This window comes from Amphiprion ocellaris, chromosome 14 (genome assembly GCF_022539595.1).
Source record: "Amphiprion ocellaris isolate individual 3 ecotype Okinawa chromosome 14, ASM2253959v1, whole genome shotgun sequence".
Taxonomy (NCBI): Eukaryota; Metazoa; Chordata; class Actinopteri; family Pomacentridae; genus Amphiprion; species Amphiprion ocellaris.
The window spans coordinates 31,867,908-31,886,367 of record NC_072779.1 but is presented as its reverse complement, the minus strand read 5'-3'; the positions used below and the strand labels follow the sequence as shown (position 1 = coordinate 31,886,367).

The 18,460-nt window shown below is 30.9% G+C and overlaps 1 protein-coding gene across 2 annotated transcripts in view; it reads right to left on the bottom strand.

Annotated features, from left to right (window-relative positions):
- The window catches only part of zgc:77151 (uncharacterized protein LOC337153 homolog), a 67,687-nt gene extending 55,724 nt beyond the window's left edge, over positions 1–11,963 (bottom strand). Inside the window, exon 1 of one of the 2 annotated variants that reach the window (XM_055017099.1) lies at positions 11,604–11,963. In XM_055017099.1, the coding sequence (XP_054873074.1) occupies positions 11,604–11,624 (21 nt within the window). In that variant the 5' untranslated portion in view covers positions 11,625–11,963. The remainder of the gene's footprint in view (positions 1–11,603) is intronic. The other variant, XM_055017098.1, reaches the window with a different exon arrangement.
- Positions 11,964–18,460: the final 6,497 nt, after the last annotated feature.

Sequence of the window (18,460 nt, the reverse complement as noted above, 5' to 3'; positions counted from 1 at the left end):
TTCTTTAATTTATTTTAAATTTGAACAATTACATTTCTGCTGATTATTCAATTTTTGTATAAACTACAGTTTTGTTCTGTTTTTTAGATTTATTGATTAATCACGTCTATAAAATCCCTGCAGCCCAAAATGACGTCATTGTTTTGTCATTAAACAGTCTAAAAGTCATAAATGTCTTATTACTAAATTAAACAAGGAAAAGCGACACAGATGAAAAAAATACTATTTTCTTGAATTTATTTTTGATAATGTAATTATTTTCTTGAATTTATTTTTAAGTTTAATAATTTAATTATTATCTTTAATTCATTTTTGATTTCGATAATTTCATTTAATTATTTTCTTCAATTATTATTTTAATAATTTCATTATTTTCTTTAATTTATTAGTAATTTTACTATTTTATATAATCTTTTTCTCTATTTTTAATTCCATTCAATTTCTGCTGATTATTTTATTTTTGTATAAACTGCAGTTTTTTTAGATTTATTGATTAATCACATCAAAGTGATGTCATTGTGTTGTTATTAAAACAGCCCAAAAGTCATAAAAGATTTATTTACTGCAATGTTAAACAACTCTTTATTTTTAATTTTAATAATTTAGATTAAGTATTTTCTTTAATTTAGTTTTAATTTTAATTATTATTTATTTTATTTATTTTTAATTGTATTACTTTTATATAATATTTTCTCTCATTTATTTTTAATTTTAAGTTTAATTTCTGCTGATTATTTAGTTTTTGTATAAACTGCAGTTTTGTTTTGTTTTTTTTAGATTTACTGATAAATCACATCTATAAAATCCCTGCAGCTCAAAATGACGTCATTGTTTTGTCATTAAAAAAACTTATTACCTTATTTAAAAATTCAAAATAAATGAAAGAAGCTTTTCCTTTAGCTTCTTTCATTTTTTATTTTTTGTGAAAAAAGTCTAATATAATTTCTGTTGTTTTAATTTTTTTATAAACTGCAGTATTTTTTCTATTTACTCATTAATCACATCTATAAAATCTCTGCAGCTAATTGTTTGTCATTAAACAGCCTAAAAGTCATAAAAGATTTATTTACTACAATATTAAACAAGGGAAAGCCACACAGAGAAGGAAAAAATATTACTTTCTTTGATTTATTTATGTATATATTTATTGTAGAAAAAGTCCAATTTAATTTCTGCTGGTTGTTTTAAATTTTAATGAACTTCAGATTTTTTTTTTTTTTTAATTACCTGATTAATTACGTCTATAAAATCTCTGCAGCCTAAAGTGACATCTTTAATGCCTTAAAACAGCCTCAAACTCAAAAAATGTTTATTTTCTACATTATTAAAGCAAAGTAAAGAAAAGCAGCACACAGGAGTGCTGCATTTGAAGTAAAAAAAACTAGTTGGGGAAAAAAGTCCACCTTATTTTCTGCTGATTCATTTTAATTTTTATGAACAAAATAAATAAGTGTAGCTGAATAATCATATCTATAAAATCCCTGCAGCCTAAACTGATGTCTTCAAATGCTTTAAAACAGCTTGAAAGCCATAAATATTTGTATTTGCTACAATATTAAACAAAGAAAATCAATATCAGAAGTACATCAGCAAAAAAATTAATAAAAAAACTTGAAAATTATTAAAATAAAAATAATAAAATGCAAAATTAGCACACATTTGATAATCCGGTGCAAACAAAACAATAAATATATTGTAAAAAACTATTCTTAAAAGCCAATTGCAGTCGTTCTTTGAAACTAAATTGGGGGGAAAAATTTTAATCAATTTGTGCTGTGATATTAGACAAAGAATAGCAGCAAATCCTCACATTTGAAAAAAACAGGCAGAAAATATTTGCTTAAAAAAGGGGAAAACAGTAAAAGAAATTTCTACAAATTTATAAACTAGCTTAATTAACTGATCGATAAATTACTTACTTGTACACTTTTTTTTAAATACTGTCCATGAAGCCCAAAGTGATGTCTTCAAATGTTTTGTTTGTCATAAAAAAGGTGTAAAATTCATTAAATTTTACTTATTACAACATTAAATCTTCATACTTGAGAAAACAGAAGCAGAAACTATTTGAAGCATTTGCAAAAAAAAAAAAAATTTAAATGTGGAAACAAGTAAAATTTATTTTCAATTAAACATACAGATTTTAAAAATAATTGCTGATAATTTTTCATTTTTATAAATTGCAGATTATTTTTTTAAATAATTGATTATTTACATATCTAAAAATGTCCCTGAAGCCAAAGTGATGTCTTTAAATGCCTTGTTCTCATTAAAACGGCATAAAAAAAATTTTTGGCTTAAAAAAATTAAATAAATTAAAAGCGATTTTTTTTTTTTTTTAACATCGCTAAAACATCCCTGCAGTACACCTTCATATCTGAGAAAACAGAAGTAGAAATATTTGGAGAATCTGGTTTAAAATTTTCTAAAATAAAAAAAAATAATAATAAAATTTTAAAAATGGAGAAAAAAGGTTAAAAAAATAAAAACTGATTAAATTAACTTTTCTTTAATAGGGGGAAAAAGTACAGTTCATTCATCAGTTAAAATGTTCATAGACTGTAGATATTCTTTTTTTAATTAACTGCTTATTTACATCTATAAAACAGCTGTTGATTAATTTTAATTTTCATAAACGGAAGATTATGTTTTTATTTAACTGATTATTTACATCTATAAAATGTCCCTGCAGTCCAAATGCCTTGTTTTCATTAAAATAGCATAAAAGTAATTATTTGCTAATAAAATAAATAAATATAATTAATTAATTATGGAGAAAAAGCTAAATTTATTTCCAATTAAATATCTAGATTTTTTAAGATATCTTTTAAATGTCATTTTCATAACCTGCAGGGTATGCTTTAATTAAAATTTATTTACATCTATAAAAATGTCCCCACAGTAAATCTTCATATTTGAGAAAACTCAAAATATATGTTTTTTTAAAATTCAGCTGGTGTTTAATTTTAATTTGTACAACTGTCAGTTCTTAATTTTATTTTGTTAGACTAACTGAATAATCACATCTATTCCATTAACGTACATCAAAATGTTTCACCAGGGCTCAGATTCGTGACGTTTAATTAGGTCTCTGCTAGAATAAACCAGACAAAAGCGACACGACGTTTGAGTTATTCAGATGCAGCTGAGCTAAAAGTAAACAAGGTCGCGGCTGAATGTCAAACTATATTCAGCATATAGGAAGTGAAATTACAGAAGCACAGCAGATTCAATGAAACGCCCCTGCAGGAAGCGTCGCAGCGCCGCTACAGCCCAGAATAAAACACACTTAAGACCCGACACAAAGCTCCATACGGCACAATAACCCCAGCAGAGGCGATCAATCAGCCCCTATAGGAATATCCAGATCCCAGAGGGGCATTTCAAGCCCATATGAAGATATTAGACTTGTAATTTAGCGCTAAATAGGTGATTGAGTATATTAAAATGACCACAGGCACATTAGCATGCGGTGCAGATGTTTAAAATTACACTCATACAAGAGCAGAAAAAGGACATTAGGTTCAATAAAAATCACCCCAAAGGCAGCATGAGCCGCTATAATAACACATTTTAATACAACCATAAATGTATGTATTAGCACCTAAAACACGCTTCTGGAATATTAAACAGTTTTTAATAAGAACAAGAGCTGCAGAAAGAGCAGCAGAGACACAATATTACAGCTACATGCCTGAAGAACACCATAATATCCAATTAAAGCTAATTATTATGGGTCCCTATAGGAATATTACAGGTCGATTTATTATTATCAGAAAGACTAAATCTAAGAATATTAACGACAAATTAGGCAGCAATCACTCAAAATCATGAACTATAAGGCAGGGGTGTCAAACATGCGGCCCGCAGGCCAAAACCGGTCCTCCAGAGGGTCCAATCCGGCCCTCAAAGTGTAAAAATTACAGAGAAGACACTAACTGCAAATTGTAAAACTGTAAATTTTAAATAATTTCTAGACCATGACAAGTTGTTTTGATCATTAAGTAAAATACTAGATTGTTCTTTTGTCATTTTGTGTCTCATTTTTGTAATATTTTGTCTTGTTTTGTCTTTTTTTGTCTGGCTTCTGTTGTTTGTCTCATGTTTTTGTCATTTTTTGTCGTTTTATGGTTTTTTGTCTCACTTGTGTCTATTTTTTGACATTTTTGTTTCATTTGTGTGATTTTTTGTCACGCTTTTGTCCATTTCTTTGTCGCTTTGTCACTTTATCAACCTTTGTCTTTTTTGTTTCGTGTCGTTTGTCTCATTTTTGTCATTTTGTGTCTCATTTTTGTAATATTTTGTCTTGGTTTTGTTATTTTTTTTGTCCTTTTTTTGTCTGATTTTTGTCGTTTTGATCATCAAGTAAAATACTATATTGTTAACTTCCAGATACCTGTGACTAAATGCTTTGTTCCTTTATAGATACTTTGTGATCTGGAAGTTGTAATGTGGAAATGATAAACTGAGGTGAAATGTTGCTGAAATAGCACTTTTCTTCAGAAATTTCAGGGTGTTCATTGTACACTGTAAATTTCCCCGCTGTGGGATCAATACAGGTTTAATCTATCTAATCTATCTATCTATAGGTGTAATACAGATATCTATATCAAATTACTGCACCATAGTCGGATTAATAACACAGTAAAGTAGGATAACGGGTGCTAAAGTAATATAATAGGTATATTACAGGTGCATAAGGGACATATTTGCTAATAATTTAATGTAATTTTACATTGCAGCAATATTAAAGAGAGTTAAGTGGAACCTAGGAAGAGAAATTAACAAACTCATCTACACACAGACACATAATGTTGAGACATTTAAAAAAAATAACGCCATAAAGGAATTAAATCTAATTATTTTGGGTCCCTATATGAATATTATAGGTTGGTTTACTATCAGAAAGACTCTCCTACAAACAAAATAAGACCGGTTAACAGAATATTATTAGAATATTAATGAAAATAATGTAAGAAAACAAGATAACTACTCAATATCAAACCCTGTAAGTACTACTTTTGTAACATAATAAGACTAATAACAAGTAGGTAAAAAAAAACATCTAACTTACATTAAAGCAGAATTATAGATTGTTTAAAGGATTAATAAGTTTAATACGGTGAATAAACAATTTATTTACTAGTAACGGAGTCTAATTTTAGATTACTGGAATATTAAAGAGATTTAAAGCGAAACTATGAAGAGAAAGCAACATAAACTTGCCTGATATTTTTTAAATTTAGCTCTGCAGACTGGAATATTGTTTACATATTTAAATAATATAACAGCAAGTATTATGATTTTCAATATAATGTGAGACAAACGAGACTGTTATTGCCAGTAGCTGGACACTAAACAAGAGAAAAACAGAAAAACTTAAAAAGTTGAGCTTCACAGACAAAACATCAGCACCCAAAATTTATATTAAAGTTAAATTTAACAAATATAGGATAATAAAAAATATCTAAATTTCATTTTAAAATTCCTCCTGTCCAAGATAACAAATGCAAATGTGTACGCTTGTTCAGTACCACTGAAATCTCTCATCAATTACTAAAAATGTTTCTTAGTTGTTACTAATCAATAATTCCTTTGAGTTGTAGATATTTTTAGATGCATAAGCAAAAAAAATTAAGAAAAAAAACACAACAAAGTGAGATAAAATCACTTTAGATGAACTAAAATCAAAAAAATTGCACTAAATCGCTCCTCAAAGTGACTTATTTTCTGTCAGTGAACTAATTAACCAATTATTAAATCTATAACTTTTCATACATATGAGGAGGAAAATCATACCACGTCCAAGAAAAATTTAAAAAATACTGTTTATATCTCACATTTCACGAGCTGAAAAATAAAACTTTTTGCCTAAAACGTAAAATCACAATATTTGTAGCTACATGGGCAAAAAATTATTTGAAAAAAAATCACAGAAAATAACAAATGCAAGATTAGCTCACATTTGACAAACTGGTGCAAGAAAGAAAAATGTTTAAAAATGTTAAATTTATTACAAAAAATAGTGGATATTTATTTGTTTTCCATCAGCTCATCAATTAATCCTCAAAAGTTCAAACATTTTATTGGAAAATAAGCAGAAAAATCTGTTAAGAAAAAAAAACACACAATAAAGTAACATAAATGTACTTTTAGCTCGTTGTTTTGTTTTTTTAACAAAATTCAAGAAAATCATAATCAAATCTGTTGCTGATTTATTTCCTGATAATCAATTCATTTTTGTCACTTCAACTTTTTATACAAGAAGGAAAATCATAACCCAACATGATGACATATCACTAGTTCATTTGACACATAGGAGCAAAAAAAACTAAGAAATATGTTAGTATTGATTATCTGATTGATGAATTCTTTGAGTTTTCGATATTTGTACATATATGTGCAGAAATTTTTTTTAAAAACAACAATAAAACATACGATTTTGCTCACATTGGACAAAAAAAGCTAACTGTTGCTGATTTATTTAAGATCCTTTAACGAATCAATTAATTTCTGTCGCTCATTGACATCTGAGCAAGAAAAAACAACAAAAAATTACTTCAAGTCACTTTTTAACTCATATTTTACAAACACAAAAACAGTTTTTGCTTAAATAATTGTGAGAATGTTATTTCTGTGTTAATTAATTAATCAATTATTCTTAAATCTGTAAATTTTATTGAAATATAAGCAGTAAAATCAAGAGAAAATAACACAATACAGAAATATACATGCACTATTTAGCTCATATTTGACAAAATTTGGCTTAAAATGTTTGATCGTTTTCGTGAATAGTTTATTTTATTGTTGTGTCTACTGACTCATCTAATAATACTTAAAATTCTATACATTTAGAGGTATACATAAGCAGGAAAATCAAGAGACAATAGCACAACTAGGCGATATAAATGTACCATTTAGCTCACATCTGACAAGATTTGGCAGAAAATGTTTGATCACTCGTCAAAATTAAAGTCAATTAATGCTTGTGTCCATTGACAAATCTATTAATTCTTTAAAATCTGTACATTCACTGGTACATAAGCAGGAAAATTAAAGATAAAATAACAAAAAAAAAGGAATAAAAATGTACTATTTTGCTATTATGACAAGCTGACGCAAGAAAATTGTTGCTTAAAAATATTTAACTGATTACAAAAATGGTTGCAGATTCACTTGTGTTCATCAACTAATCGATCGATCTTTTTATTGACACGAGCATGAAAATCAAAAGAAAATAACACACCAAAATAAACTATTTTTGGATATTTAACAAACTAGAGCAAGAAAATGGTGCTAAAATCGTCATCAAAATAGCTGCTGATATATTTTGTGTCTTCAAAATAATCAATCGATACAGCATGAACTTTGTATTAACATATGAGCAGAAAACAAGTAAAAATAACAACATACTAACATAAATGCTCCATCTAGCTCACGTTTGACAAGCTGGCGCAAGAAAATCTTGTTCAATTGATCGTTCCAATCGTTCCAACTTTTTTCTCAACATATGAGCATGAAAACATAGAAAAAAAACAGTCAGTGGCCTAAATTCCTTATTTAGCTCACTTTCAACAAGCTGGCACAAGGAAACTTTGCTCAGTTAAGTAGCAAAATGGTTGTTGATTAATTTGTGTCCTTAAATTAATCAATTAATCCTCGACGCTTTGGACATAAAAGCCAGGAAAACAACTGCGCAGTGACATAAATCCAATATTTAGCTCACTTTCAACAAGCTGGCACAAGAAAATTTTGCTCAATCAAATACTAAAATGGTTGCCAATATGTTTGTGTCCATAAATTGGTCAATTAATCCTTAAAGTGCTAACTTTTATGGACATATAAGCAGGAAAAACAATATTATAATACCCTGTCCTTAAATTAATCAATTAATTATTTAAGAGTCAACTTTTTTGGACAGACATGCAGGAAAGACAAAAGCAAAGTGACAAAAATCCACTATTTATCTCACTTTCAACAAGCTGGTGCAATAAGTTTTTGCTCAATCGATAACTAAAATGGTTGCCGATATCTTTGTGTCTTCAAATTAATCAATTAATTATCGAAATGTTTTTTGGACAGATATGCAGGAAAAAAAACTGTAACATAAATGCATTATTCAGCTCTTTTTCAACAAGCTGGCTGAAGAAAAAATTGCTTAATTCGTCTTCAAAAAGTTTTTCTCAGCATATGCACATAAAAAAAACAAGCAAAAATACACAACAAAGTGACATAAATCCACTATTTAGCTCACTTTCAATAAGCTGGCACAACAAAATCTTGCTGAATTTGTCATTCAACAAATACAAAATAACCAGAAAATCATGAAAATCAAAACAGCTGATGATTAATCTTCAATTAATTTGATCATTGAATCTTTGAAGTGCTACTTTTATGTACAAATAAGTAGGAAAAACAAAAACAAACAACGGCTAAGTAACATAAATTCATTATTTAGTTCACTTTCAACAAGCTAGCACAAGAACATTTCGCTCAATAAATTACTAAAATGGTTGCCAACACGCTTTTGTTCATAAATTAGTAAATTAATCCTCAAAGCGCAAACCGTTTTAGACATATAAGCAGGAAAAACAACATAAAAGTAACACAAATTCAATATTTAGCTCACTTTCGACAAGCTGGCTGAAGAAAATTTTGCTTAATTGACCATCAAAATGTTTGCCTTCCTTGACATTTTGACTTTATTTCAACATATTACCATAAAAAAACAAGCAAAAATACACAAATATATAGACATATATGCACTATTTAGCTCACTTTCAACAAGCCGGCTCAAGAAAATTCATCATTCAACAAATATTTGACAAACTGCAACCAGAAAATCACGAAAATCAAAACTGATGATGATTAATTTTAAACTAATCTGATCAATTAATCCTTAAAGCACTAACTTTTATGGACAGATAAACAGGAAAAGCAACAGCAAAGTGACATAAAAACACTATATAGCTCATTTTGTCAAGCTGGCTCAAGAAAATTTGGCTAAATTGATCATCAAAATGTTTGCCTCCCTTGAAATTCCAACTTTTTCTCAACATATAAGCATAAAAATCAAGCAAAAGTAACACAAAAAAGTCACATAAATTCACTATTTAGCTCACTTTCAACAAGCTAGCACAAGAAAATTTTACTCCATTAAGTACCAAAATGGCTGTTGATTAATTTGTGTCCTTAAATTAATCAATTAATCCTCAAAGCACCAATTTTTTTAGACATATAAGCAGGAAAAACAAGAGTAAAGTGACATAAATCCAATATTTTGCTAATTTTTGACAAGCTGACTGAAGAAAATTTTGCTGAATTGACCATCAAAATGGTTGCCTTCTTTCGACATATTACCATAAAAAACAAGCAAAAATACACAAACATATAAACATAAATGTAGTATTTAGCTCCCTTTCAACAAGCTGGCACAAGAAAACTTTGCTGAATTACACATTAATTTGTGCCCTTAAATTAGTCAATTAATCCTTTTATGGGCATATAAGCAGGAAAAACAACAGCAAAGTGACATAAATCCACTATTCAGCTCCCTTTCAACCAGCCTGCACGAGAAAATTTTGCTGAATTTGTCATTCAAAGAAAGAAAAATCTTACATTTATATCAAATAATCATCAAAGCTCAAAGTTTTTTGACATATAAACAGGAAAAAATGCATAAACATAATATTTGTTAACGTTTTACAAGCTGTCTTGACTGATTATCAACATTAAGACCGTCTAATTTATTAGTAATTTAAGGGAAATCCAGCTGACATTTGTCTTTAAAAGCTGTAAATTTTGCTCTCTTGTGATCAAACCAACTGATTAATCCTTTCGGGTGGAGTTTATGTGTGAGAAAAGTGACATAAATCCAGTATTTCCGCGACGCAGACACCAGAACGAGCAGCACACGTGTGTTTAACTTGATTACAGTGAGAATATATGATAAATGGCAGCGTGCAGCGAGCGCTCTGCATCCTAAACATGCTATTATCCACTATAGCAGCGTTGTTTGAACATCACACAGCTCCAGTCTCTCTCTTTTTCTGTTTTTTTTTTTGTTTCTGTGTGTAGCCCTGGGGGAGGGCCAGCTGAAGCATTGCTCCAGCCTAGCGGCAAGGCAGGAAAAATAAAAGCCACATAATATAATCTGAGCAGTGAGAGGCAGCCCTCTGTCTAAAATGTGAACACACACACACACACACACGCACACACACACACACACACACACACACACACACACACACACACACACACACACACACACACACACACACACACACAGGAATTTAAGATGGAAACCCTTAATCTGCACCATGCCTGCGTCAGTTCTCGTGATATTTCTGTGAATAATACAGTCAGATTTTTTCTTTTTTTTTTTATCACAGTTTTCAAGTCCAGGAAGGAAGAATTAATTATGAAGAAGAAGAAAAAAAGTCTCTTTTCACAATAATAAATAAATAAGCCTCACAGTATTGACCTTGGTGTATATCCTGTTATTCAAAGAAGGGGGAAAAGAGAAAAAAAGCTCACAAGTTCACCTGAAGTCAATGCTGCAATAAATTAATATTTAAACAGCACAGGCACAATGATAATAACAATAAATATGCAGATTAATTAGTTTATTTCATCCTTTTCTTCTTCTTCCAAGTATTTTAACAAAAGAGACAAAATGTCGGGGTGGGGATTTGATTTTTTAAAAATATTAACAATAACAAATATGCAGATAATTTTGTTTTTTTCCCATACTAGCTGTTTTTCTACTTCCTCCAAGTACTAAAAACTGATTCACAAAAGAGACAAAATGTCGGGGTGGGGATTTGATTTTTTAAAAAAATATTATTATTAATAATGAAATATCAATATGCTTCCTATTACAATAACCAAAGACTTCTGCTCCACATAGTCCCTGTCGAAAAATTAAAAAAAATATATTTAATATCACGTCAAATTTAATTAATTTTTCCTTCCCAAAAAAAAAATGGAGACTGTCGACGCGACGGCTTTGCTAGCTAGCTCAGTTTTTTAGCCCAAAAGGCGGACTAGCTTAAAAGTTTTTCCTCATATTTTCGGGGCGGTGAGAAAACGGCCGGAAAAATTAAATTTTACCCGACTAATGTGGCTCGTTAGTGCGGCCGGGTGGGGGTTGGTAAGCCGGGGGAGACGCTGTCGACACGACACACAAAGAAATTAATCATTAACGCGGCGAAAATATCAGAAATATTAAACTGGAATTTAACGGCTAAAAGGCTCCGGTGCGCGAGCGAGGCGACGGGAGCTGGCTGCCACCGACGACCGTTTAAAAAAAAGCCCGACAAAAACGCAAATATTATCGGTTTGTTTCTCCGCCGAGGGAGGAAGGAGAGGGAAGAAAAAAAGTTGCCCGAATAAAGTTGTAATTGCAGTCGGAGCAACTCTCGGTGGGCTGATATGGGAAAACAATCAATACGACGCCGCCAAACTAAATGAAATAAAACGCGGATTCCGGCTCCGAAATCAGCGACACACGGTCAGAATTTTACACGCCGCCAAGTGCTCACAAAGCGGCCGTTTACGGGCGACAAGAAGCGGCGTTTATTTGGAAATGAAATCGGCTTTACCTGTATTGCATTGTGCTCCATTGCAGTCCTGCATTCCCTCTGTGTGAGGCCCCTCTCCGGTTACACCGCCGGGACTCGCCGACACACAAACAAACGCACCACGAAAAAAAAAAAACTCTCTCACTTTTTTTTTTTTAATGTGGACGTAAATGGGACACACAAGATCTAGGTGTGGCTAAACTTTTTTTTGCCACAGACTAAAACTTAATGTTAACGTGAAGAAGAAAAAAAAAGAAAGAAAAAACAGCATATTTCAGAGACGGCGGTCATGTGACTTCCGTCTGAGGCGGAATAGGTGGGCGGGGTTTAAGTCGAAATCACAACAGATATCTAAAAACTTTATCGCTGTAGTGGCAATAAAAGCCAGAAAACCGCCCCGATTCCATCTTGTGACGACCTACTTTAGCTGGAACGATGGAACGACCGGAAGGTATAAATTAAAAAAAACCCAAGAACAGAAAAAGTCCCAGATTTACGATTTTATTACTTTTTCTTCCAAAAAAATATTCCAAAGTTGTTGCTGCTGAAGAATTTTGCTTCAAAAAAAGTTAGTCTTTTAATAAATATCACCAGAAAAGTGATACTAACTCCATATCATGCACTATACATCATATTAAACCCATTTTTAAGCATTACTATGCTCACTAGTATATTTCAGTGGTTTATTTATCAATTTAGTGGCAGTAAAACCCCAAAAAACTGCCCCTGATTTCATCCTACGACGACCTACTTTAGCTGGAACAACCGGAATATATTAACAAAAAAAAAAAACAAGAACAGAAAAAAGTCCCAGATTTAGGATTTATTATTAAATTCTTCAAAAAAAACATTTCAAAGTTGTTGTTGCTGAAGAATTTTGCTTAAAAAAATGTTGATATCTGTTTATAAATATCACCAGAAAAGTTATATTCAATCCATATTATGTATTATATGTCAGATTAAAAAATAAAAGCAGTATATTGATCATTTTTAAGAATTGATATGCTAATTAATATATTAAAGAGATTTATTTACCGCTATATTGCCAGTAAAACCCAAAAAACCGCCCCTGATTTCATCCTGTGATGACCTACTTTAGCTGAAATAACTAGAATATGTAAAAATAAAACCCAAAAAGATGAAAAAGTCCCAGAATTAGGATTTTCTCTTTAAATTCTTTTAAAATATATATTCCAGAGTTGTTGCTTGCTTCAAAAAATGTTACTAAAGTTAAACTGTGACTTAAATATCTTCAGAAAATTCAGCACAAATCACAAAATAAGGGAAGATACTCGCTGACTATAATGCATGAGACATCATATTAAAAAATTAAAGCCGTATGTTGACTATTTTTAAGAATTAGTATGCTCACTAGTATATTTCAGTGGTTTATTTAACAATTTCGTGGCAATAAAACCCCAAAAAACTGCCCCGATTCCATCCTGCGACAACCTGCTTTAACTTGAACGACTGGAATATATTAATAAAAATATCAGGAAGAGAAAAAAACAGTCCCAGATTTAGGATTTCTCATTAAATTCCCCCAAAAAATATTCCAAAGTTGTTGCTGCTGAAGAATTTTTCTTCAAAAAACGTTGATATCTCTTAATAAATATCACCAGAAAAGTTACACTCACTCCATATCATATCATCCATTAATATGCTCACTACTATATTTAACAGATTTATTTATCAGTTTAGTGGCAATAAAACCCAGAAAGCTACTACCTACTTTAACTAGAAACACTGGGATATATTAAAATAAAAACCAGAGAATAGAAAAAAAAACTCCCAGATTTAGAATTTTATTATTACATTGTTAAAAAATATATATTAAAAAGTTGTTGCTTGCTTCAAAAACTGTTGCTGATATTAAACTGTGATTTAAATATCAGCAGAAAAGTCAGGACGAATCATAAAACAAACCAAAATGCTCACTCCATATTATGCACAAGATATCATATTAAAAATAAAAGCAGTATGTTGATTATTTTTAAGAATTAATGTGCTCACTAATATATTTAATGCTACATTTATTAAATTTGTAATTTTTTACATCATTTTATATTATTTAATTTTATTTTGTTTTTTTATATTATTTAACTTAATTTTTATATTTTATGTATATTTTTGTATATATTCTACTTATTTTTTGTATTTTTTATATATTTTTATATTATTTAAATTTTTTATTTTTATATATATATATATGAGAATTATTTTATTTATTTTTTAATATTTGTTGCATATTTTATGTTATTTAATTTAATTCTTATATTTTATAGATTTTTGTGTTTTATTTAATTTTTAGATTTTTTATATATTTTATATTATCTTATATATATTGTATTTTTACTTTATTTAATATTTAATAAAGTAAAAATATTGCACTATAATCAGATAAATAACATTATTAAATCAGACAATATAGGTATTTCTTTAATATAAATCATGATGGGAGTGTTAAATATAAGTATTTTAGGCATAATATGCGTACGTAAAGTTTTTTTTTGGATAATAAATTAATATATTTTTATATTATCGGAAAGTTAAAGAGTTATATGTAGAAACTAGGAACTCACTTCTGTTGTACTGCAGACAAAATATGAATAAGAATATTAACGTCAAATAATAAAATAAAGTAATAATATCGCACTATAATCAGATTAACAACATTAAGTCAGATAATGTGTGTTTTTATTAATTAAAACCCTTAAATGAGTGTTAAAATAGTATTAAAGGTACATAAAAGTCTCATTTGCTAATATTTTGATAGAATTTTATATAGAAAATAGAAAAAGTCAAATTAATATTGATTGAAAATTAATACATTTAAGGAATATAATAGCAACAGTTCAGAAAGAGATGATATTTACTCAAATTAAATCAAATTATTATGGGTATCTATAGGAATATTACTGATTGAACAATTTAGAATCAGCAGATTTTTATTGATCTACAAAACTTTAGTATATTAATGAAGAAATATAAAATTTTACCTTCATACTATGAATAGTTTCATAGAAGTTGGTTCAAAAACAAGATATAAATCAACAGTATAAACAGCAGTGGAGAGTAATTCAGTAAATTCACTCAAGTATTGAATAGTGTGAACATTTGCTAGAGTTGACTTGTACGTTAGCTTCTGTTAGCATAGCAGTAACACTGGCTATTGTATGCTAGCCAGTGTTAGCGTGCATGTTAGGTAGTGGTATCATGTATGTTAGCTGATGTGTGCATGTTAGCCAGTGGTAGGCTGTATGTTAGCTGGTGTGAGTGCGTATGTTAGTCAGTGGTAGCTTTGATGTTAGCATGTATGTCAGCTAGTGATGGCATGTTAGCAAGTGCTAGCATGCATGTGAGTCAGTCTTGGCTTGTATTTTAGCTAGTGTGTACATTTGCTAGAGTTAGCTTGTACGTTAGCTGCTGTTAGCTTGTATAATAGCCAGTGTTAGCATGTAGGTAAAGTAGTAGCATCATGCATGTTAGTTAGTGGTAGCTTGTATGTTCGCTGGTGTGAGTGTGTATGGTGGTAGCTTGTATGCTAGCTGGTGTTAGCCTGTATGTTAGCCAGTGGTAGTTTATATGTTAGCATGTTGTTAGCTAGTGATAACTTGTATGTTAGATAGTGCTAGCCTGTATGTTAGCTTGTATATTAGCCAATGTTAGCATGTATGTTAGCTAGTGGTAACTTGTATATTAGCATTTGTTAGCCTGTATGATAGTCAATGGTAGCTTGCATGGTAGCATGTATTTCAGCTGGTGATGGTATGTTAGCTCGTGTTAGCATGCATGTGAGTCAATCTTAGCTTGTATTTTAGCTAGTGTGTACATTTGCTAGAGTTGACTTGTATGCTGGCTGCTGTTAGCTTGTACAATAGCCAGTGTTAGCATGTATGTAAGCTAATGTGAGTGTGCATGTTAGCCAATGGTAGTTTGTATGTTAGCATCAAATTTAGCTAGGGGTAACTTGTGTGCCAGCTGGTGTTAGCCTGTGTGTTAGCCAATGGTACCTTGTGTGGCAGCTGGTATGAGTGTGTATGTTAGCCAGTGGTAGTTTGTATGTTAGCATGTATGTTAGCTAGTGGTAACTTGTGTGCTAGCTGGTGTGAGCCTGTATGTTAGCCAGTGGTACTTTGTATGTTAGCATCTATGTTAGCTAGTGGTAACTTGTGTGCTAGCTGGTGTTAGCCTGTATGTTAGCATGTATGTTAGCTGGTGTTAGCCTGTATCTTAGCTTGTATAATAGCCAGGTTAGCATCTATGTTAGCTAGTGGTAGCTTGTGTGCTAGCTGGTGTTATCCTGTTGGTTAGCCAATGGTAGCTTTTATGGTAGCTGGTGTTAGCATGTATGTTAGCCAGTAGTAGTTTGTGTGTTAGCATATATGTTAGCATGTCTGTTTACTAGTGGTAACTTGTATGTTAGCATTTTTGTCATCAACAACCATTTTCTGCCGTTTCAAAACAACTCATGAATGTTTTTGTCCGATTTAAACAGTGAAAACGTCACAGGATGTATGACTTTACTATGTGGTTTCCGAGGTAACCGAGGTGCATAAGAGCAGGCGGATGACTCATGCATCCTGATTCTTTCTCTGTCGTTCGTCATTATGAAACGTTGCGCACACAGAAGTGAAATGTGTCCGACCAGGCGACAGCAGCAACCCTGAGTCTTGATTTAGTGCCACGTCCTGAACGGAGGCCAAATTTAGCCCCGGAGCTGGTTTTCAAAGTGCACACTGGAAAACTAAGTTCAGCTAAGTTCAAGTTCTAGTTGGTAAGTTCCTGAAGCGGGAAACAGCCTTTTAGACGGCAAATTATCCACCCTCCAAACCCTAAAACTCACCAGCGTGTTTGAAAAACATGTTGTCTTTAATAATAGCACCAAAATAGAGCCATTTATCAGAACCAGGAACTGTAAAAACAGAAAAAAAATTCGGATTTTCTGCTTTCTGACTGTTCTTGAACTAATCACGTTTCATATACGGTTTTGTCTGATGTCCCTTGAATGTATCACATGTTACGTATAGTTCTGTCTAAAAAAAAAAACTGTCAAATTTAAGCTTAAAATTGTGATATTTCATCAAAATCATGTTATTGAAAACAAACTGGATCAATAAAATAAATGCAGCATGGCTCAGAAACAGTGAACAGAGGATCAAGTAGTTGGAGATACATCCAGCATGGTGAAACATCTTTCTAGAGCTGACTCAAACCTGACTAAAAATAATCCAAAACTACTCAAAAGTTGCTGTTCTGAACAAAAATTTAAGTCATTTTAAACTAATTTACAGTAATTTAGGACAGCTTTCAGGTTGTTTTGGACATTTTGGACAATTTTAGACTGAGAGGAAAATAGAACCAACTGGATGAATAAAATAAATGCAGCATGGCTCAGAAACAGTGAACAGAGGAGCAAGTAGTTGGAGATACATCCAGCATGGTGAAACATCTTTCTAGAGTTCACTCAAACCTGACTAAAAATGATCCAAAATTACTCTAAAGTTGCTGTTTTGAACAAAAATTTAAGTCATTTTAAACTAATTTACAGTAATTTAGGACAGTTTTCAGGTTGTTTTGGACATTTTGGACAAATTTGTACTGAGAGGAAATAAAACAAACTGGATCAATAAAATAAATGCAGCATGGCTCAGAAACAGTGAACAGAGGAGCAGGTTGTTGGAGATACATCCAGCATGGTGAAACATCTCATTATGGTGCAGAATAATGTGGGAAACTCAGTTTGTAGAGATGATAAAACTGTAAATATTAAAACATCTTCAGCATGTGGATCCACCATTATTCTCCCTTGTCCTAACAAATGTGAACACTTGAAAATAAACTGTACAATAATCAGATTCTGGAAGAAACCAAAAATTCTGCACTTCTTGAAACAACTGAGAATCCATTACTGACTCAGCTGTGACTAACAGTCACATGACAAAAATTCAGAGTTTTCAGATGAACTGCAGGAGACGAATTAAATGAATTAAAAATCTGAGCAGTGAAATATCTTAACCCTCCTGTTGTCTTCATTTACAGGGACCAAAAAATATTGTTTCCTTGTCTGAAAAAAAAATCCAAAAATTCAGCAAAAAACCCCCCCCAAATTTCTGAAAATTTTCAAAACCTTCAGGAAGAAAATTCCACTAATTCCTTCAAAGTTTCCCTGATAAGTTTTTAGTTTTTTTTTTTAAATCACACAAATTTGGCAAGAAAATTCTTGTGAATATTTTCAGAAAATGAGTGAAAATCTTCCCAAAAAAATCCTAACAATATCTAAAGTGATTACATATATATCAGTAAAACTTCCAATATTTTCTTTAAGAAAATTCACATAAAAATCAACCAAAATGCAGTGAAATTCACTGGATTTTGGCTGAGTTTTTTGTGAATGTTCTTAAGAAACATTTTTAACATTTCTTTTTTTTCCACCAAAAAATGTTCAGAGATTTCCCAAAAATGTTGAAAATGTGGACATCAGAAGTTTCACTGTGAATATATATATTTTTTCCCCCACGTTTTCAAACTTTAAAATGGGTTAATTTGACCCGCAGGATGACACGAGGGTTAAGGACCTTTTTTTCCTCCAGAGCTGGTAACAGTTTTTACAACTTGGAAAAATTCTGTTCATGTTGATTCTATTTTTTTTTAAATGTTATTAAATGTTCAAACAAATTCAGCTTCTGCTCTGATTTATGTGGTTATATCCGTCTAATACATTACTGAAGATGTTCCTGAGTCTTCTCTGCTTCTAGTCCTGGTTGTTCTGTTTCCATGGAGGTGCAGGTTTTATATTGCAGAGAAAAATGAGCCGATGGTGAGTAAAAATGTGACGGGAGCAGAGAGGAAGCTGCTGTGAGGGTTAATTTGCAGCA